This window comes from Dasypus novemcinctus, chromosome X, assembly GCF_030445035.2.
Source record: "Dasypus novemcinctus isolate mDasNov1 chromosome X, mDasNov1.1.hap2, whole genome shotgun sequence".
In the NCBI taxonomy this organism is placed as follows: Eukaryota; Metazoa; Chordata; class Mammalia; order Cingulata; family Dasypodidae; genus Dasypus; species Dasypus novemcinctus.
Window position 1 is genome coordinate 66,712,929 of NC_080704.1, and position 22,807 is coordinate 66,735,735.

Below are 22,807 nucleotides of genomic sequence, written 5' to 3' on the forward strand. Positions count from 1 at the left end.
CTTTGACAGGTTCAAACATTAGCTCTTCTAAGGATTGGAATTTAGCCATTTTGCCAGCCAAACTTACAAATCAGTAGCTCAAATCTGTGACTGACCATCTTTTCCACCTCCATTTTGGGGAAATGAAGCTTCCAACTCCAGCCAGGGAATAGCACCCTAGGCTGCTTGCACTGTCAGTGGATTATGGGCACCAGTATCTGCAGCATGGATTGCTCTATTAATGAATATTCACTGCAGATTCACTCCTTTTGTTCTCCCAAGCAATTGTGGGATATACATCTGGTCTCCTGGGACACCTAAACAAGTAATCTAGACAGCTCTTACTGGTTACTAACCACCTTGTAAGAAGAACTAATTCTTGGAGCTCTTTATTCTCCCACAATGTTTCACCCCCATCCTATGGTCTTGAGGCCCTAAACACATCCAGATACACCTTCAGGTAGATGTTCAACTAAGATTGTTTCAGAGGCTGAAGGACGTGTTTACCCTGGTGTCAATAGCTTTCTGGTGGGATGAAAATCCTCTCATACTTATTTTTGAAGGACAGTTTTGCCAGATAATTCTTGCCTGGTAGATCTCTTTTGGTACTTTAAATACATCATAGACTCTCTCCTCACCACCTACTAATCAGAGGTTGGCATTTAGTGTTATTGAAGTTTCCTTGTATGTGAGTCATTGCTTTTCTCTTGGTGCTTTAAGAATTCTCTTTATATCTGATATTTGTCATTCTGAAAAGAAGGCATTTCAGAATAGGTCTATTCTCATTTATTCTGTTTGGGGTGCATTGTCCTTTTTGGATATTGATGTTTATATCTTTCATAAGGTTTGGGAAATTTTGTTCATTGTTTTCTCAAATATTCTTTCTACCACTTTCTGTTCTCTTCCCCTTCTGGGAATACAATAAAGTATGTTTTGTTTATTTCTTTTTGTCATTTAATTCATTCCATTCTTTTCATTTTCTCACTTTAAAAAAAAAACTCAGATGTTCTGTCTTCAATTTCACTAATTATGTCCTTCATCAATTCAAATCTTCTGTTACATGCATATAAAATTTCCATCTCATCCCTTATGTCTTTCTTACCCAGTACTGTTACTTTACTTCTCAGACTTTCAAGTTCTTCTTAACACTTACCCAGTGTCTTTTCAATATTATTTGTCTTTTAGTAATATTTTCCATCAACTCTTTGAATTAATTTAGGAGATTTGTATGCTTACCATTGAATAGCTGTCAAATTATTTGTCCTTCAGGATTTTTATTTGTTCATTTGGAAGCAGCATCTCTTCCTATTTCTTAGTATGGCCTGTGATATTTTGCTGATACTTAAGCAATAGAATATGCTGGTGAATTTGCTCTGATGTTCAATTCTCTCTCTGGCTTAAATGCTTTGTTTCATGGCACTTTTTCACTGTTGGTTCAATTTATTGAAGTGGTTAGATTAAGTTTTAAAAATAGGACCAAGTATTCAATAATGGGGCACAGATATGCTCCTAGGAGTTTGGGATAGGATACACCTAAAATCGTTTTTTTTTTTTTTCTTTGGAATTTCACAGCTGGCCAAAATATCAAGCTCATCCACCAAATATTTCCACAGATGTGATTCTTTCAAACTCTACTTGCCCATGATTCTGGCTTGGTCAAACCTGAGATTCAAAGCAGACTCTGTTAACAAAATTCACTGAAGAGGAACCACTCTCCACTTTCCACCACATCCTCACTCTTCCCATAGAGGAAGATACTCTTCCCCTCTCAGTTGTGTGCAGTGTTAATGTTTTTTTCCCAGGTTATATGCCTCGAAGATGGGAGATAGTTCCCTATCCTGGCCACAAGACTTAATACAAGATTTTTGTTTCAGCTTCTCTGACTCCCTGTCTGTCAGACTCATGGGGATGTATAGCCCTCTTTTGGCTAACTGATCCCAAAATCAAGTCCTCCATTATTCTTCTGAGAGAGTTGAGCCCTGACTACATATTGCAGTGCAGTCTTCCCAGAAGTCCTCAGTGGTGTTTCTTTAAGTCTCACATTAAAAGTATGAACAATGAGAGAAAACAAATAAACAGGACCTCCTTAAAATGAAACTTTTGAACTCCAAAACACTTTTTTTTGAAAATAAGCCTGAAGCTTACTAAGTGGGAAAAATATTTGGAAATCACAAATTTGACAAAAGTTTGATTCCTTGATATATAAAGAGATCATACAGAATGATGACTCAGCTTCATCCCCAGGGATCCACATGAGAGACACCCATGGATATGAGACATATCTGTCAGTCCACAGGAACATAGACAAGAACAAGAAAATAGAATAAGAGGAAAGAATTGTCAAATGAAACCTTGCCACACACACAGAAATGACAAAATAAAAACATTGAATAGAGAAGCTAATCAACTGAGAAAAACACATCATAAACAGATGTCATAAACATATGCCTAGAAAATAACAAAAAATTATAAGCCATATGAAGAAACAGGAAGATATGGCCCAGTCCAATGAATAAACAAAATACCACAAGGATTTCCAGAACAAGGAAAGAGAAATCAGAGATGTCCAAACAAATATCATGAATCAACTTAATGAAGTGAGTGAAGACATTATGGATATTAAGAAGACACTGGGAGAACATACTGAAGAAATTGTAAATATACATACAAAGACAATGGATATAATGGTGATGAATGGCAAAATCCAAGAAATCAAAACTACACTGGAAGCACATAACAGCAGATTTGAACAGGCAGAGGAAATAATCAGTATTGTGGAAGACAGTACCTCTGAAATCAGATAGCAAAATATATAGACAAAAAGAGAGAAAAAATTGAGCAGGGGTTTAATGATTTGAATGATAACATGAAATGCACAAACATATGCTTTATAGGCATCCCAGAAGGAGAAGATAAGGGAAAGGGGGCAGAAGGTGTGTTGATGGAATTAATGACTGAAAACTTCCCAATGCTATTTACAGAGATGGACACAAATCTCCAAGAAGCACAGCACAGCCCAAACCGTACAAATGCTCACAGGTCTACTCCAACATATATAATTGTCAAGTTAAACAATGTTTGAGGCAAGGAGAGAACATTGAAAGCAGCAAGAAAAAAGAGAACAGTCACATACAAATGAAACTTAATAAAATTAAGTGTTGATTTCTCATTTGAAACCATGAAAGCAAGAAGGCAGAGGTATGATATAGTTAAGGAACAAAGAAAAAAATTACAGCCAAGAATACTCTATTCAGTAAAGCTGGCATTAAAAATTTGAGGAAAAGTTCAAAATATTCATAGATAAACAGAAATTAAGGGACTATATTAATAGGAACCTGCACTTCAAGAAATAATACTAGGAGTTCTGCAGGTCAAAAGGAAAATAAAACAGGAGAGATAGAGTTGGAGGAGAGTGTAAGAACAAGGAAATGATAAGAGAAATAAAAACAACATATGGTATACACAAACATAAAGAACATTGCTAATGTAAGTAATTCCTTGACAGCAATAGCACTGAGTATTAATGGATTAAACTCACCAGTCTGTTACTGCCTTTCTCCACCCCTCCTCCCCTTCCAGCCTCCGCCGTCCTTCCCACCAGTCCCGCCCATATTGCCAACCTACAATCTGCCCTCTTCCCCAGTAACTGCTTACCTCAGGTCAGTCCATCAGCTTTAGCTTATCCACAGCCGCCCAGTAGATAACCCTCCCTTCATCACACTCCTCCCTCTACCCAACCCTATATAACTAAGTGTACTTCCGCAATAAAGCAGACCTGTTCTTGCGCTCAAGCGGTCTCCATGGTTTTTCCTCAACCGCGCGTCCCCCACGCCTGGAGATCCGGTGCTCCCTCTCGGGGCACCCCCCGCTGGAGGATCGGCAGGAGCAAGCCCCCCCGACTCTTGGGCCTGAGCGAAGTTGAAACCCTCCCGCTCAGCGACAATTGGCGCCCAACAACGTGGGGCAGCTCCTCCCCCGGTCCCTCTCTGCTGCTGTTGCTGCTGTGATTGTGACGGCTTTCCTCATCTCCAGGTAGGGACCCCTCGCCGTCGTCCCATTCCTATCTCGTCATGGGCGCCTCTTTGTCATTGCGTCAGGCGCCTCAAGTCAGGGCCCTCGCTGCCCTGCTCGATGCCAATGGAGTCCACGTCTCCCTGCGGCAGCTCCAAAAGTACTGGGATCTCTTGCTCCCTTTTAATCCGTGGCTCGCCACCTGTCAACTCTGGAGCCCAGATACGTACTCACGACTCATAGATCGAGTCGCCTCTGCAATGGAGCATGAAAAATGCTCCTTCCCACCAGGCCTCTTACCCGTTCTCGTCGCCATCCGCGCCTGTCTCCTCGGTGCCCCATCCGAGACTATTCATGAGGCCTCTCCCAAGCAGCCTCTAGACTGTGATCCCAATGAGTCCGCCGACACTGACTCCCTGTCTGACCAACTTGCGGCCGCCCTCGAGCGTGAGCCCCCCCGTCTGAGCTCCCTGCGGCACACCGAGGCCGCTCCTACGGCTCCCCAAGATGGCGAACTTCCGCCTTCTTCCTCCACCTCTGTCCAAAATGGCGCGCATCCGGCTTCTTCTTCGTCAGTTTCCCGCCTCTACCCTCCTCTTCCTGCCCAGTCCACATCTGGTTCCGCCCCGGAAATTGCAGGGCCGTCATCTTCCGCTAAACCGGAAGCTTCCCCCGCGCCATTTTGTTCACAACCAGATGCAACTGCTCCGCCATCTTGGCCGGCGCCTGGAAGTGACGCGGTTACTCCGCCATCTTGGCCGGCACCCGGAAGTGACGCGGCTACCCCGCCATCTTGGCCCGGAAGTGCCCCGCCGCCATTTTGTCATCGCCCGGAAGCTGCCAGGCCGCCATCTTCTCACTTGCCCGGAAGTGCCCCGCCGCCATTTTGTTGTCGTCGAGATGCTGCCAGGCCACCATTTTCTCACTTATTTTCCGCTTATCCCTCGCCACCACCGTATGGCAGTAGCCCTCCACCTAATCCTAGTGGGGCACCCTCTCATACCCCCCAGCTTTACCCACTAAACCCCAGCCTATGCCGCAGTGGCCTCAGACTAGTCTACCCTTTACAGCGGAAGAGGTCAGGACCCTCCGCAAAGCTGTAAAGGAAGACGGAATTGGCAGCCCTTATGCGCAGCAACTACTTGAGGAGTTGGGGACCCAACTCGTTCTCCCATATGACTGGATTGTATTAGCCCATGCCATCCTGATGCCCATTACCAAGTGGCTGTTGACCGGCAAATCGTGGAAAATGCCCAAGCTGGCATCCTCGATCCCTCCAATGCATACACAGGCACCAACAATTATGCAAACCCTCGTTCTTATCTCAAAATTGACCCAGGGTTTTGGCACCGGGTAAAGGTCCTCATCCAGCGGTCATTCTCTCTAGTTTCCATCAAGCAGCCCACCAAGCTCACGCAGCTGCTTCAAGACTCTAATGAAACTTTCCCAGCATTCGTTGCCCGTGTCCTGGAAGCTTGCCAGCGAAAAATTTCTAGTGAAGACGCTGAGTTCGCACTCGCCAAAGAGCTCATCATAGATGGATGCCTTGCACCCTTCCGGGCTGTAGTCCTCCCCATACGTGACAAAGCTATCCACGAATGGGTTCTCGCCTGCCGCGACGTTGACCCGCAAGTCAAAACGCTCACTGCTGCCTTTGCTTCTGCCATGGCCGTTTCATCTACTCCCACTTCCATCTGCTTTCGGTGCGGTCAGTCCGGGCATTTTGTCCGCGAGTGCCCTCAGCCAGGCCCAGCACCCCGCTCCGCCCTGCCACCGCAAAGACCGAGAGGCCCTTCTACGCCGTGTCCACGCTGTGGAAAAGGATATCACTGGGCTCGTGACTGCCATGCCATCCAAAACTACCAGCAGCCTTTAAACTCCCAGCGGGGCAGGCCTCAGCCCCACCCGCAAGAGGTCCTCAGAAAGACTCCCAAGCCATAATGTGGACAATGCCCATCACACGCCACCAGAGACCCTCATTAGAGCTTAAAATCGATGGACAATGGCTCGATGGGCTTCTGGACTCTGGTGCTGAAGTCTCCTGTGTTCCCTTCGAGATCGCCGCGTTCAATCACTGGCCCCTCGAAACTGGCCCTCAAGTCATCGGCACCACAGGAGCCGCTACCTCCTGGAAAACATCTCAGCCTCTGCACAGGAGCAACCGAGAAGGTCACGAAGGCCAAATTTGCCCACTCGTCCTCTCGTCAGTCCAGATGATCTTATGGGGAAGAGATGTCCTCAGCCAGCTAAAAGCCCGAATCACCACAGAAGCCTTCTCAGCTGCGCTACCCCCCCCCCTCATAGGGGCCACTGCTCCCATCGCAAAACCTGACCCTATCCCTCTGGAATGGGACACAGAGGAGCCCATCTGGGTCGAGCAGTGGCCCTTGCCAGCTCACAAGCTACAAGCTCTCTCTGCCCTCGTCGAAGAGCAGCTACAAGCGGGGCATATTGAGCCACTAGTCCCTATAATTCACCAATTTTCTTCATTAACAAGAAAAACACTGGCAAGTTCCGCCTTCTCCACAACCTCCGTGAAATCAACAAGCATATTAAGCCAATGGGATCACCTCAGCCAGGATGCCCGCATCCCACCCCAGTCCCCCAACATTTTCATGCAGCAACCATCGACATCAAAGACTGCTTTTTCTCTATCCCTCTCCATCCCTGAGACTGTGCAAGGTTTGCGTTCACAGTTCCACGCATCAACAACCAAGGGGCAGCACAGCGATTTCAATGGAAAGTATTACCTCAAGGCATGCGCAACAGCCCTACTATATGCCAGTTGTATGTCAACCATGCCGTTGAGCCGCTGCGCTCCAAGTTCAATCCGGAGCACACATACATCCTCCACTACATGGATGACCTCCTTTTGGCAGCGAGCTCCCATGCGCTCCTCAATGATCTGCTCTCGGCAACAATAACAAACCTCTCCAGGCTCGGGCTTACTGTGCAGTCGGACAAAATAAACCTCCAACCTCCTTTTCAATTTTTGGGCTTTCACTTTCACCAGTCCATTCAACCTGCGAGCCCAAAAATTCACATCTCTCACAAAATGACACTCACTGAGCTCCAACGGCTTTGCGGGCAAATCAATTGGCTTCGATCAGCCCTCCCCATCACAACAGCGCAAATGCAGCCCCTCTTCGAGCTCTTGCAGACCAAGGATAGCCCCCCAACTGCAGTTACTCATAACATCACCATCACCCCCGCTGCCCGAGAAGCCGTCCAACAGGTCAGTGCCGCTCTACAGCAATGGCACCTAGAGAGGTTTTCCCCTGACCTTCCAGTTTTAGCCTTAATCCTGCCAACGCCAATCACTACCACAGGCCTCTTATGGCAAGATGGCCCTCTCCTTTTCCTGCATACATCCAAAAGCAAGCTTCCAAAAATTTGCCCTTTTATAAAGGCATGGATTGCGTTGGCTACTGACTTAGTACTTCTCTCCATGCAAACATATGGCGTCCCGCTGCACACCATTGTTTGGCCTTTAGATGCCAAAGAAGTCACTTCTCTCATCATGAACAATGCTCAAATGCAGAGCCTAGTAAAGCTCTTTCGTGGCTCCTTTGACAACCACTATCCTCATCACCGATTGCTACAAGGAATGTCTCAATTGGCGTTTTCCAACCCGTTCCGTCCACTGCCCGCATGGAACCCAATTCCTTCAGCCATCACTGCCTTCACAGATGCCTCTAAAACGGCCGCCATCATCTACACTCCTGAGATTCCTGAGCCATGACAACTGCTGTTCGCAAATGACTTTTCCGTTCAAGTAGGCGAGCTTCTAGCTGTCGCTGCAGTCCTCAATCTCCACCCAAACCAGACCCTCAACATCTTTACTGACAGCCTATACACTCTTCAGGTGTGTCGCAGCCTCCCGCTTGCCACTTTCCTGCCAAGTGATTCGAGCATCAATCGGGTGCTCGCCTTCGTGCAGCGGCTGCTTGAAGAATGGCAGCAGCCCTGGTTCATTGCTCACATCAGAAGTCATTCGGGCCTTCCGGGGCCTCTAACTCAAGGAAATGACCTTGCCGACGCTTCAGTGTCCACCCGCCGAATAAACCCAGTCACCCTTCATGAAGACTCTATCGATGGACCGCGGCTTGGAGACTTTGTCAACCAAGCTAAGCTTCTGCATTCCCAATTTCACTTCTCTGCGCGGTCCATGCGAAAGCTTTTCCCAAACTTACCCATTGAAACATGCAAACACCTTGTGCGTGCATGTCGGACTTGCGCACCATTGTTACCACTTGGGCCTTTGCAGCCTCAGGGTGCTAACCCCTGCAGCCTCCGCCCGAACTCAAGGTGGCAATTAGATGTCACTCATGTCAGTGCATTTGGCCGCCTCAAATATCTTCATGTGGCAATTGACACCTTTTCGCACCTGTGTTATGCAGTTCCTCTCACAGGAGAAAGTGCTAAACATTGCATCAAAGCACTTCGCCAGGCTATTTTGTTCATGGGAATTCCATGAGACCTCAAAACAGACAACGGTCCTGCTTATCGCAGCACCGCCTTCGCCAGCTTCGTGCAGATGTATCACATCACACATAATTTTGGCATTCCATACAATCCACTGGGGCAAGGAATTGTCGAGCGCACTCACCGACAGCTCAAGCTACTCATTCAGAAGGAATCAGCCTTGTCTCCCCACAAGGCCCCGGCTGACTTCGTGACTGCCTGCCTCATCCATCACAATCTTTTAACCTTTGATGACAATGGACTCTTCCCTACCCACAAGCATTGGCAAGATCCAGCTCCCCTCCTAGCACAGGGGAGGGGCTTTGCTTGCGTCTTTCCAGATTCTGAACCGCAGCCGCTCTGGGTTCCTGGGCGCTGCATCTGGCCTGCCACTGACCCACTAGTTCCACCGAACGATCAGCACCCTATGCCTTCGATGCCTCGCCACCGGATGATGCCTCCGTGCTGCCTCGCGACCATCCTCATCGTTCTGGCCTCCTTCGCTCTCCCAGCTGCTGCCAACCTGAGTCATCAGCCCTTCAAGTGGACCCTCTCCCTCTTAACCTGCGAGAGCTGCCATGAACAAAAAGGCTCCTCGCCTCAAACGTAACCGCCTCCGTCCCCTCTTTCACAACTGATGTCGTCAATCTCACTGGACTCATAAACCGTCCGTCCTATAATTTGGGGGCAGGCGGAGTCACTGCCACAGGTTTCTACATGTGCCCATCCTCTGCCAGAGGATGCCATGACCCAACGCATTACTACTGTCCTTCCTGGGGGTGCGAAACCATCGCCCACGGATGGTCCGGCGCCCCCAACAAAGACCCATACCTCACTCTCCAGCGTAATGCTACTCGATGGAACACCATCACACTCACAGTTAAAGACCCCAACTCCGACCTCTGGTTACAGGGCCGCATGTGGGGAGCCCACCTGTATGCAGTAGGCCACGATTACGGTGCCATTATCACTATAAAAAAAGAGCCAATTCCCTCACGTTCCACCCCAGTGGGTCCAAACCAGATTCTCAGTCCTCCACAGGCACAGGGATCACCGCCCTTGCTACGTAATCCGCCTCTTTCCTCCCTCCAACAGGCAGTCGATCAAGATATTACCTATCTCCAAGAGGCTGTTGAGCATCTAAAAAACTCCCTTAGCTCTCTCTCTGAGGTTGTCCTCCAGAACCGCCGCAGCCTTGACCTCCTCCTGCTCAAAGAGGGGGGCCTCTGCGCCACCCTTGGAGAAGAGTGTTGTGTATATGCCGACACCACCGGCCTCGCAGAAAATAGCCTACAAAAGGTCCGCGAAGGCCTGGAACGACGCCAAAGAGAACGCGACAACTACTCCTCTACATTCTTCCACTCTCTCCTCCCATACCTGCTCCCATTCCTAGGCCCCCTTATCATTATCCTTCTAGCCCTCACTGTGGGCCCTGGGCCATCAAAAGGATAGTCCACCTTGCCAAAGACCAGGCCAATGCAGTGTTCAGCTCTTTTGTACAAGTCCACTACCAACGCCTCGCCACCACTGAGTCCCCCCCCAGCCATCCACCTCGCCCCTTCCACCCTCGCCACCTGCTCCGGACCACACGCCTATAGCTTCTTGTCTTCCTCCCCTCACCTCTCCCCAACTATTCCTCCCCCTCGGGCGGGGTGTTCGAGGATATCACGGGCCCGTTTCACTGGCAAGGCTCGGCGCGCGCCAGGCGCCGGTGTGCGCCGACCCTAATGGCAGACACATGCTTCCTGGCCAGATGCTATGTTGTCTGCTCACGGCCAGCCGGCCCTCGTGGTCTCCCCCCGCCCCTCGTCTCACCCCAGTACCCGTCCCTATGACCTCCTTTTCCTCCTCTTCCTCATAATCCTTGTCTCTTGTTGCTACGCACACTGAGTCACTTACACCCGCGGTGCGCACCAAAACCTGTTGCTTCTATTTCTTTTTAAAACAAAAGGAGCAATTGTTACCGCCTTTCTCCACCCCTCCTCTCCTTCCAGCCTCCGCCGTCCTTCCCGCCAGTCCCGCCGATATTGCCAACCTACAATCTGCCCTCTTCCCCAGTAACTGCTTACCTCAGGTCGGTCCATCAGCTTTAGCTTATCCACAGCCACCCAGTAGATAACCCTCCCTTCATCACACTCCTCCCTCTACCCAACCCTATATAACTAAGTGTACTTCCACAATAAAGCAGACCTGTTCTTGTGCTCAAGCGGTCTCCGTGGTTTTTCCTCAACCGCGCGTCCCCCATGCCTGGAGATCCGGTGCTCCCTCTCGGGGCACCCCCCGCTGGAGGATCGGCAGGAGCAAGCCCCCCCGACTCTCGGGCCTGAGCGAAGTTGAAACCCTCCCACTCAGTGACACCAGTCAAGAGACACAGATTGGCAGAATGTACAAGAAACATGACCCATCTACATGCCTTTTACAAGAAACCCATGTTAAGACCAAGGATGCAAAGAGGCATAAAGTGAATGGCTGGAAACCAATTTTACAAACAATAACCAAAGAAGAGCTAAGAGTAGCTATACTAATATCAGACAAAATAGACTTTAAATGCAAAACTATTCTTGAGACAAAGAAAAACAATATATATTAATGAAACAGGTAATCTATGAAGAAGAAAGAACAATCATAAACATTTATGCACCTAACCAGGGTGCCACAAAATACACTATGAAAACACTGGAAAAACTATGTGGAGAAACAGATTACTCTACAATTGTAGTGGAGACTTAAACACACCATTATCACTATGAGACAGAACATCTTGACAGACAACCAATAAAGGAACAAAGATTTAAATAATAAATAAGAGGACCTGGACCTAATAGACATTACAGAATACTACACCCAAATACAGTGGAATATGCCTTCTTCTTGAGTGCACATGGATCATTCTCCAGGATATACTATGTTAGGCTACAGAACAACTATCAATGAATTCAAAAAGTTTGAAATTATGCAAAGTAATTTTTCTTACCACAATGGAATGAAGCTGGAAATAAGTAAGGAGCAGAGAATCAGATTAGACAAAAAAAGTATAGAAATTAAACAACACACTCTTACAAAAAGAGTGGGACAAGAAGGAAATCACAAAAGAAATCAGTAATAACCTTGAAATGAATGAAAATGAAAAAAATGTATCAAATCCAATGGGATTGAGGAAAAGCTGTGCTGACAGAGAAATCCATAGCCATAAAAGCTTATATTTAAAAAGTAAAAAAGAGCTAAAATCAAAGACTTACCTGCACACCTGGAGGAATTAGAAAAAGAACAACAAAGTAACTGCTAAGTAAGTAGAAAAAATAAATAGCAAAGATTAGAATAGAGCTAAATGAAACTGAAAATAACAAAGCACTAGAAAAAGTAAAGACACCCCAAAACTGGTTCTTCAATAAGATTACTAAAATGGAAAAACCCTTAGAAAGAGTAACAAAGAAAAAAAAGATAGTAGATGCCAAAATATAAAATAGGATGAGGAAGGAGATATCATCACTGACCCTACAGCAATAAAGAGAATCATAAAAAGATACTTTGAAAAATCAGATGTCAACAATATAGCTAATTTAGAGTAACTGGATAAATTCCTAAAATATAAAAGCAGCCTATATTGTCAAAGAAAAAATTGATGAACTCAACAAAAGTATCAGGATTACTGAGACAGAATTAGTCATCAAAATAAGATCATTCCTGGGGAAGGGGGAAAAAGGTTTGATGTTAGATATATGGAGTCCCCTATATTGTATATGTGAATTACTAAGATATAAAACTTTTGTGAAGACAAAATAAAAAATTAGAAAAAAAAGAAAGGATGTAGACACTGAAAAAGAAATGACAGTAATTGCCTAGCCAAAGTACATACATGGCAACATCTATTGCAGTGATGAAAGGCAAACTGTCAAAAACAAGCTTTATAAAATTTTTGTTTTTAATTGTTTTAATATCCCAATTTATTTTTGCTGTAAGTTTTTCTAAATTAGTATGTTTTCTATTTCTAATCTTTAAACCCATAGCACTATATATCATTTTCCTATTAATAGAATTTGGTAACATATTAGGCTTCATTTGTGAAGAAGTTTGGACCATAGAGAGGTTCAACTATGGCAGGGGAGGAACACTGGTGTGGGATGTTATTGATGGGGGGCACATGGTTGGGAGGGAGTTCTCCAGGACATGTATATAGGGTACATAAAAATGTTCAGATATATATTGGATATTTTCATAGTAGTTAAAGTTACAAACAAAATCTTAGGGAGTGCTGAGTTACTTGCCATGGGAGCTCTATCACATTCCCCAATGAAACAGCAACAATCCCCCAACAGCAACAGCAAAGACCAATGAAGAAGGATGGTCCAACAATGAGCCCTTGATATTGATGACTATGTTTATGAGTCCATGTGCCTGAAATATGAACTAAGCCTAGAGCTGCAGGGTGACTAAGCCCAATTTAGCATGTAACTGCACTACACTCCCCATCCCCCCCAAGTGAGACATGACTCCTGGGGATGAGCCTCCCTGGAGCCGAGGGATTACTATCAATCATCAGCTAAGATTGCAACTTGAAAAAGACCTTGAATAAAAGGGGGAAATGGTAAAGACAAATGAATTTTTATGGCTAAGAGACTTCAAAATGAGTCAGGAGGTCATCAGAGGGGTCATGCTTGTGCACAAGTTGGCAGGGTCTCAGAGACAGCCATTTAAATGCACTACGTTCCCCCCAGCATGAGCCCCCTGGCATTGAGGGATTTCTACAATCAATAACTGGTGATGCAACTAGAAAGAGATCTTGAATAAAAGGGTCAACTCATTCCAGTAGAATATCTCAGCCTACATGTAAGACAATTTGTTAAAAACTCCTTTTAGACATTGAATAAAAGGGAAAAATGGCAAAGACAAATGAATTTATATGGCTAAGAGATTTCAAAACAGAGGAGTGTGGTGAGGGGAGTTGTGAATGCCCCGGCCAGCGGGGCAGTAAACAGGGGCTCGTGGTTGTGTGGATGGGAATGGTGAGACAGGACATGCGAGGAATGACAGCGAGACAGGGTGAGGATCAAGCTGCAAATTTTATTGAGGGGAACAAAGCATATATACTCTTGGGAAGGGGAGGGGTAATAGGCGGAGGTGAAAGTTAGGGATTGGTTATGGTTGCTACTGACGTGTAGGGTGGGTTTCAGTTTCCCCGCCTTGCACCTGCGCACTGCCTTATCAGTCTGGGCAGTGGCGGGAAGACGGAGAACAAAGGCCTGAAAGGGAAGAAGAATAAGGAAGTGACAGGGCAGATTTGGATTCTGCCATGTTGTGGGACCTGGCATATTGTGAGGAGCTAATTATAGTTTGCTCAAATGAGAGGGTTGGCTCTTCTCTGGCAGCCGTGCTACTGACTCTCGCTGAGGTCGACATACATTCTTTTTATCGCTCCCAACATCTCCTCCCTTTTTCTTATATTAGCACAGTACCTTCTGCGTGGCTAACTGAGGGAAACAGAGGCCTCATTTTCTCGATGTGAAGAGGGGGCTTTACCGACTGTGCTACAAGGGTGAATAGAAAAAAGGGGGGGCCGTGCCTGTCTTAGGTTGGAACTGCACCCGGTGAGCCGTTTTAGCTCACTCACACACGTGACCAGTCTTACCCGTCATTGGGAAGCATGGCAGCGAAAGGCCATGTCCCTGTCTTAGGTTGACTGTTAGGTCAGTTCAGTTGCCCGTCATTGGCTAACCAGCCCAGCTCCCTGAGCGGCCAGTGATGCTGTCGATGCATCCCGCCTACCTGTGCAGGCTGAATGCGGTCGAAGCACCCTGCTTAGTGGCCTTTGTGAACAGAGTGGACCCCTATATCGATGAGGCATGCTTCTCAGAGAACAGCTAGTTTGTGCTTACCTCTAACCGTCTCTTGCAGTGTTGTACCTTGCACTCAGCAGCTTATAGGTGGGGGGAGTTGATGTCATAGAGGGGGGCAATTTGGATGGTCCATAGATATACCTTGATCAGCAAGGTGGAGCCGATGATAATGCACTTGAATGGGCTTGCCGAGAGCGGAGTCAACCTGGTCCTTAACTAACTGAATAATTCTTTTTACGGCCCAAGGTCCAAAAGACAATATGAGGAGTATAGTTATTAGTGGGCCCAATATGGGAAGAATATAAGGGAGGATTCCATTAAACCCCCAGGAGAAGTTTCCTTGGGCTTCTCTTTATTACGCTTTGCTAGTCCATTTCTGAGCTGAGCCATGTTCTTTCTAATAAGGTCGGAATGATTAGCATAAAAGCAGCATTCCTCTCCTAATGCCGCATAAACCCCTCCCTCCTTAAGGAAGAGGAGCCCTCTGCAGTTTTGGAGGACAACCTCAGATAATGAATTTAGGGACTTTTCTAGATGGGAAATGGAGATTTCGATGCGGGCTATATCTTCATCGACGGCTCGCCTGATAGAGGAGAAAGAAGTTTGTTGTGTAGTTAGGGCTGCTACTCCAGTACCAGCTCCAGCGAGACCTAAAAGTGAAGCGATTGTGATGGCAGTGATGATTTCTCTTTTTTGTACATAGGCTGGTAGGAGGTGGCGCTGCCAGGAGTTAAAGAAGTGGTTATCATTATAAAAATAAATGCGGGGGAGTATAATAGCAATCATGCAGGTTTCATGGGTGGTGTTGAGGGCTTGGACGCTAAGACATGGGGTCAGGCCAGTGGAGGAACACAGCCATTTTGTATTATTATGGGGTATTAAGAATGTTGCACTTGAAGCCTTTTACCTTTATTTCGAGCAATGCCAGACTTGTTGGCATAAAAGCAGCACTGTTCCTGCAGAGCTAGACATATTCCTCCACGTTCTGCTGTAAGCAGCTTTGACCCTCTTCTATTCTGTAACACTACCTCAGCTAGAGAGTCTATTTGATCTTGAATATCTTGTATAGTGCTCGGCAAAGCCTGGATATTATCAATTAATTGCTTAGATAATTTTGTATATTGGGTAAGAGAGAGTCCTAACTCCGCAGTACCAGTGGCTAGGGCTCCAGAAATGCCTAAGGTAACAAAAAGTGGGATAAGTTGCACAGCTCTTCTAGAGTGGCCGGCAATGTAGTCCATGCTGGGGATAGGTACAGGTTCAGTTCCATTAATAACACTAACATCGGGGAGGAGGATGACTGGGAGGGCAATATCCCTTCCCGCAATTCTCATATTTTAACATTTTGCTCAACAATACCATATTTATATAGTAGCAACATTCTTCCTGGAGAAAAGGCAGGTTCCCCCTTTTTCAGCTGTAAGTCAAGGGCCTTGTGGTTTTGTAAAGCTACTTGGGTGAGGGATGTTAGTTGCTGCTGCATAGAGTTAAGAGACTGCACACTGGATTCTAGGCTAATTTGTTGTTGTTGTTTAAAGTATTGCAAGCTGATGAGGCCATGACCAAGAGCACCATGTGCTGTGGCAGCTGCAGCAACTGAACCTGTGAGGCTAATTTTTTACCAGTATAGGGAGGAAGGCGGCTCTTTTTGACACAGATGGGGATAGTAAAATTTTTTAGTTTGCCTTCTCCATAGTATGTTAGTTGTGGGGTAATGGCTACTAGGATGCAAGACCTCATTTTTATAGAATAGTACATTTTTGGGTTATAGTAACTTTCCAACCACAAACACATAAGGATTTCTTACACATGCCTGAAGATGAATTTGATTTAAATGCAGATAATGACTATTCTTACTATTATTCCCAATCCATTCTATAGTAGGAGCTATTCCTAGAAAAACTTTTCACAGATATTTCTGCTTGTGTATAGATATGATATTACACCATGGAGAAGGGATTTATTTCCCCTTCTGTTTCTAAACACTATTATTTTTAGTAAAAATTATTTTTTGTTGTCCTTTACTATTTAGACCGTGCCAAATAAATCTGTCATTATATTCAATGGGACTCCCCATAGGGGCACTTTCCCACACTATTTCATAGGAATCATTAAAAATGACAGATTTTCTTCCTATGTGGCATTCTTGCCATCCTTCTTTATCCCTACTGTCTTTTTGCAGACAATCATAAGTAGGATTTTTAGTCATGATTAAATCATAAGAGGGAAATAAAGTCACAATAAACTGAGTATTATTATTTTTGAAGATAGCTATGGCCCGATTTTTAACATACATACAGGAAGGATGATTACTAATGCATAAGCATTGATGATCAAATGGTAATATGAGATTATTGATTCTTTTTCTTAATAGGGTTTAATTGGTAATTGATTATCAATTGGTATAGGGAATATATGGGTTTTATTCAGATATATATGAAAGAATGGACTTTTCCAGGTTAACACTCTAAGTAATGGGGGGTTATGTACATAGGCCTAATAAGTGTAATTACTGGCAGCTTCCTTATTACTTACGATCACCATCATCAGAAGTTGTAGAAGTCTCCATCTCTTCATTCTGGAGTTTAATCCTTTTCGCAGATAACTAAATTTGTTCTCCATTTTCTGAAATGATAAGAGCATAACCTCACCTCCTTACTTTAATCCTGCCTTTTTTCCATTCATTGCTTAAAATATCTTTCTAGAATATTGGTTGATCTTCATTTCCTGTGTCTACTGTAGATGTTTGACATTTTCTAAGTGACCTTCCACAGGTGTTAATGAATTATAAACATTAAGAAAATGTAAATAAAGCTTTTGCTAATTAATCTTTTGGTGTTATAATGCCATCATCTCCCCCTTTTTGTTTTAAAAGCATAGTTTTTAGGGTATGATGGCTGCATTCAATTATGGCTTGACCTGTAGGATTATAAGGAATGCTGGTATCATGTTCAATACCATATTTTAAACAGAAAGATTCAAAGGATTTCCTAATGTAAGAAGGCCCATTATCAGTTTTAATTTTCAGAGGGCATCTCCTTACAGCAAAAGCAGACCAGAGGTGTGAGTGAACATGATGAAACCGTTCCCCACTTTGAGCAGTAGCCCAAATGAAATGAGAATAAGTGTCAATATAAACGTGAACAGATTGTAGTTTACTAAGGGATGGTATGTGAGTAACATCCATTTGCCATAATTGATTAGGAGTCAGGCCTCTGGGATTAGTCCCAGCCTGAAAAGACACTGTAGTTAAGGGTCCACAGGTGGGACAGGTACAGATAATTCCTTGTGCCTGTAGTCTTGTTAACTTTTGATATTTATTTCACAGGCCTTTAGCATTAATATGAGTTAAAGCATGGCAATTATGAGCACTTTGTAAACACCTTACCAATAATTCAGCTCGAGCATTATTTGATGTCATAGGACTAGGCAAAGAGGCATGAGAGATATATGAATAATGTAAATAGATTTTAACCTAATGAGATGTTGCAAATCAGCGCAAAGTTGAGATAACTCATCAGTAGCAAAGATATGAGCTGTTTCAATATGCTTGACAGTAAGGCATACATATTCAGAATCAGAGACAATATTCAAGGGCTCTTAAAACATTTGTAAAACTTTAATGATGGCTCAAAGCTCTGTGCATTGAGCAGATGAATAAGGAGTTGGCTAAACCTGTTCTTTTTGAAAAGTAACGTATGCTGCTTTTCCATTACTATTACTATCAGTAAATACTGTACAGGATGGTTGGGCTATGCACACAGCCTTGAAAAGCACTGCAAAAGTTTACTGTTGGGTTTTTTACAGATAGAGGAATGCAGCTGGCTTGATTTGTCTAAGAAGACACTAAAGAAAGTCTTAGCAAGTTTTAAAACAAAGTGATAGCAATACAGCTGGACTTTAACTTTTTGCAACAAACTAGCAGTATTTGGGATTGATGCATACTAGTGTTGTTACTTTAATCTATGATAAGAGGTTGTTTTTGTGACATATACTCTTTTATAATAATTAAAACCATAATCAACCACATTGTACTTTTCTTTAATATTATGCTGAAATATTGGTAACTTTATACACTCTTAAGCATTCATAGGAATCTTTTACTCATACAACTTTAATTAACAGAGGGTTAAAAAATCCTGTTAATTTTATAACACTTTTAAACACTCTCAACTTATAACATATTAAATGAACTTAACTGTTTTTTCTTTCAAGGTAAAAGAACAAATCTCTTGTAATTAGTTTGAAATAAAAAGCTGCTTTTCAGGATCTGATTTTTAGAAAGCAGGTTTAAACATTATTTCCTTTAAAAGAGATAAGACCATTTCTTCCTTGAACACTGAGGAAATGATGAGGTTAAAGCATAAGAAGCTGTTTTGATAAAACAGACTCTTTGTATACTGATTATTCAGGACATAAACTTTCCATAAACTTTCACCAGAACAGACTAATGATTTCAGAGACTTTGAAAAAGAACAATATTTTTAACTTTGATACATACTACTTGATACTAAGGCTTTTTCAAACTTTATAGACAGACTCATCAAAACTTGCTTAACTTTAACCATAAAAATTTCTTTCCACAAATCTTCTACACTTTCAGTATTCATTTGTCCCACATTTTACTCTTTCTCAATAATCAATCATTTTATTTCAGGATGAAATCATCTCCTGTTTCCTTAGTAATAAAAACACATTCCATATATCCCACATACTAAGTTACCAGGCTAACTTCTTACAACATATCACTGCCATCAACACTAAATGAGCTTGTTAAAATAATGAACTTTTCTTCAGTTTAAATACTTAGTAGCATGTGATACCAGAAACAGTCCCCTAGAGGCCAGTTTACAGGGAAGACTAGCCACCAACAAGTTTTCCTGTTATAAAATTACCTTTTATTATTAATCATCATCAATTCAGTTTTATATATATTTAATAATGACTTTTGGAATTAGCCATTTAAATACCTTAATTTAAACAATGCTTCATTAAACTTCTTATAATTATTTATAACCATATAGATTATATTATTTTAAGACAACTTTTACCTTCACAGAACACATTCCCTTACCTCACAATACCTTCTACAACTGGCCACATGCAAATTAAGTTCCAAGAGTTTATGAAAAATTAGCCATTCTACTTTAGGACAAAATACCCCTTTTTGCAAAACTTATTACATTTCAGTTAGCATTTTCACAAACTTTTAACCAAATGTTCATTTAAGTTTTGCATCCTTCATATTATCCTGTGAAGAAAGATAAGTTATTTATTTCAATCTAGGCAAGAACCATTTTTTATGAAAAGGCATAGTAATTTTGTTAATTAAGACTCACAATTTTTATTATTGTAGATATCTTATTAACATTTAAACTTATGTATTAATATAATAAACTTAAGTATTAATATAAGTGCTTATTTAATTTTTGGCCATTTGAATAGAGCTCTTTTTAAAATTTCTAGTAATTTATATTTACCATCCGGAGGTATCACAATATACATTGACATTGAATGAACAGACAGACAAACACAAAACAATTATAACACATTAACAGAAACATACAGTTTATTTACAATCGACTCATAATTCTTTACTTTCTTGGTATATCTGCTTTTAAATCTTCTGTTATATAGCACATCTTAGATTGTACCTTTCAAGATTTCTTCTGGAATTCATGTTGCCTGTAATATGCAAGCTTGTGCTTGGAAACATTTTTATTAGTTATCAGCAATCAGTTAAAATAACTTGAGCAGCAGTTAGGCAGACCATTAGCACACATTTTTGGATAATTACTGTAAGACTATACTGAGACTTGAAGTTCTGGAGATAATTATTGATTTAAAACTGAAAATTCCTTTTAGACCTTGACAAAAATTTTGTACTCATTTTATTATCTTGGTTAAATTAAGCCCAATCAGAATTAGCATGGAAATAAAACAAAACACAAATGTTGCCACGTTTTTGTCTCATACCAGTGGATTAACTATTATTAGCCTTCACTAGCCCAGAGCTACATTGTCATGTAGATAGTAGGGAACCAAAAGAGTTGTGAAAGGGGTGGGCATTTGCTGGAACAGAGTTGATTGCCTTATAAGCTTGTTTGGATTTTGGGGCTTGTGGCTGGCCTTGTTGATAGGTGGGGCCAATTTCAGAACAAAGCCTGAAGTAACTAGGCAAGTTCTCCTACTTTCTGTAAGGTCTAACTGCTGCCTGATAAGCTGCATTTGCATTTACAAAGGCAATTTGCTTTACAAAGTCTGTTTCTGTGTTGGTATTGCCAAACAGTCTTTCTGCAGCCTTGCACAATCTGCCTACTACATTGGATATACGAGCAGGGAATCTCGGCTGGAAGAGGTTACATAAGGGGGGGGGGTTTAAGTGGGGGAAGTGAGAGCGGCTCAAGATCACAACTTACATCTTCATTGGGAGTTTCTGGGTTATTTTCACAGACCTCATCCTCAGGGGAGGGGGCAGAAGGTGTGGAGGGTTTATCATCAAGGGAAATTAAGCTGAGGGGTGAGTTTGAATGTAAGTGATGGGGTTGCGAGTGATGCTCAGACTTTTTACTGCAACCCGAAGGGGGTTGAGAACCTAATTTTAAAGCAGTCTCCCCTTCTGTAACTAAATTATTTATATCAGGAGGTTGGGGGTGATTCCTAGTACATCTTGTACTAGCCGCCAGGAGCTAAAGGTGGTGGCGGGGGACCCTTCTTTTTTACCACAATTCCTCGTGCCTTGAGTGCTTTCTTTATTTGATTAAGATATAGATTGTGTTGAGATTGTTCCTGTCCCATGATAAGAAAAGCTTTAGTTTTAGAAAAGTAAGGAGAATAAAGAGACTAAAAGAAATTTTACCTTAAGTAGGTCTTCCCAGGACTCCCTCCTGGACAGGATCCTTCCCGGATGCCTGGACTTCTGCGCCGCTAGTTTCACCTCTGCATCGGCCGTAGTGAAGAGAGCTCTCTATCTTGGTGGGTGCGGCGGTTCCCTCTCACACGCAAGCCAATTGCCCCACGTTGGGCGCCAGCTGTGAATGCCCCGGCCAGCGGGGCAGTAAACGGGGGCTCATGGTTGCGTGGATGGGAATGGTGAGACAGGAGACGCGAGGAATGACAGCGAGACAGGGTGAGGATCAAGCTGCAAATTTTATTGAGGGGAACAAAGCATATATACTCTTGGGAAGGGGAGGGGTAATAGGCAGAGGTGAAAGTTAGGGATTGGTTATGGTTGCTACTGACGTGTAGGGTGGGTTTCAGTTTCCCCGCCTTGCACCTGCGCACTGCATTATCAGTCTGGGCAGTGGCGGGAAGACGGAGAACAAAGGCCTGAAAGGGAAGAAGAATAAGGAAGTGACAGGGCAGATTTGGATTCTGCCATGTTGTGGGACCTGGCATATTGTGAGGAGCTAATTATAGTTTGCTCAAATGAGAGGGTTGGCTCTTCTCTGGCAGCCGTGCTACTGACTCTCGCTGAGGTCGGCATACATTCTTTTTATTGCTCCCAACAGGGAGTGGGGGTTATATGGGGACCTCATATTTTTGAAATGTAATATTTAAAAAATAAAGAGAGAATAAAAGTCATGAGGTCATAAGAAGGGTTACACTCATGCACACCTCAGCAGGACCCCAGAGACAGCTAAAGTAGATACAAGCACAGGTATTGGTGCTGCTGAGGACTATGAAGACCCACAGATTCTAGGGTCATGGCAAATAGTTCTGGAGTTCAGTGCCATGTCAGTGGACCCTACTTTGGAATTTGTTTTCCTGAGTCTGATGGAGTTGGACTCAGATGTGACCTTTCTACATATGCCTCTTCTGTCACTTTTACTGAACCTATGGTTGTCACTAGGGTTCATGTATACTCAGAAGACTTTAATTTCTGGACTGTTCATGTGCCAGCTGGGCACTGAGCCTCAGCAGAATTGCAACTCCTACCCTCTGGTTCGTTGGACTTACCCAGGTGAGCTAATAGAGAGTTTAAGATGGTCAGCCACCACAAGTGGATACCAAAAATGCCTACAACTGCAGGCAGGAGAATTGTATCCTTCATCCACGTGGAATCTAAGCCCCCTCTCGATACCTCTTGATATAGAAGTGGAGTGGACATCACTGTCCCAGGGTCTACAGAATGGAGGAATAAAATATGGATTAGAGGGGACTTATTGATATTCAACTATGGAACTATTGTGACTAGTAAAAGAAGAAATTGTAGCATTGATGTGGAGAAAGTGGCAACAGTAGTTACTGAGAGCAGGGACAGGGAAGAAGAGATGTGATATTGGGGCATTTTCGGGACTTGGAGTTGTTCTGAATTCTATTGCAGGAACAGATGCTGGATATTATATATCCTGCCATAACCCATTGAATGTACTGGGGGAAAGTGTAAATTACAATGTAAACTATGTGGGGCATAGTTTGGGGCAGCATGTGGGGCAGCAATGCTCCAAAATGTATTCACCAAATGCAATGAATGTGCCAAAATGATGAAAGAGGTTGTTGATGTGGGTAGAGTGGGG

The 22,807-nt window shown here is 43.6% G+C and overlaps 1 protein-coding gene across 1 annotated transcript; it reads left to right on the top strand.

Annotated features, from left to right (window-relative positions):
* The first annotated feature begins 4,049 nt into the window (after positions 1-4,049).
* Positions 4,050-5,931, top strand: LOC139437989 (endogenous retrovirus group K member 8 Gag polyprotein-like). The gene is made up of 2 exons (XM_071212966.1): positions 4,050-5,089; positions 5,184-5,931. The coding sequence occupies exons 1-2, from the start codon at positions 4,050-4,052 to the stop codon at positions 5,929-5,931; spliced, it is 1,788 nt and encodes a 595-aa protein (XP_071069067.1).
* Positions 5,932-22,807: the final 16,876 nt, after the last annotated feature.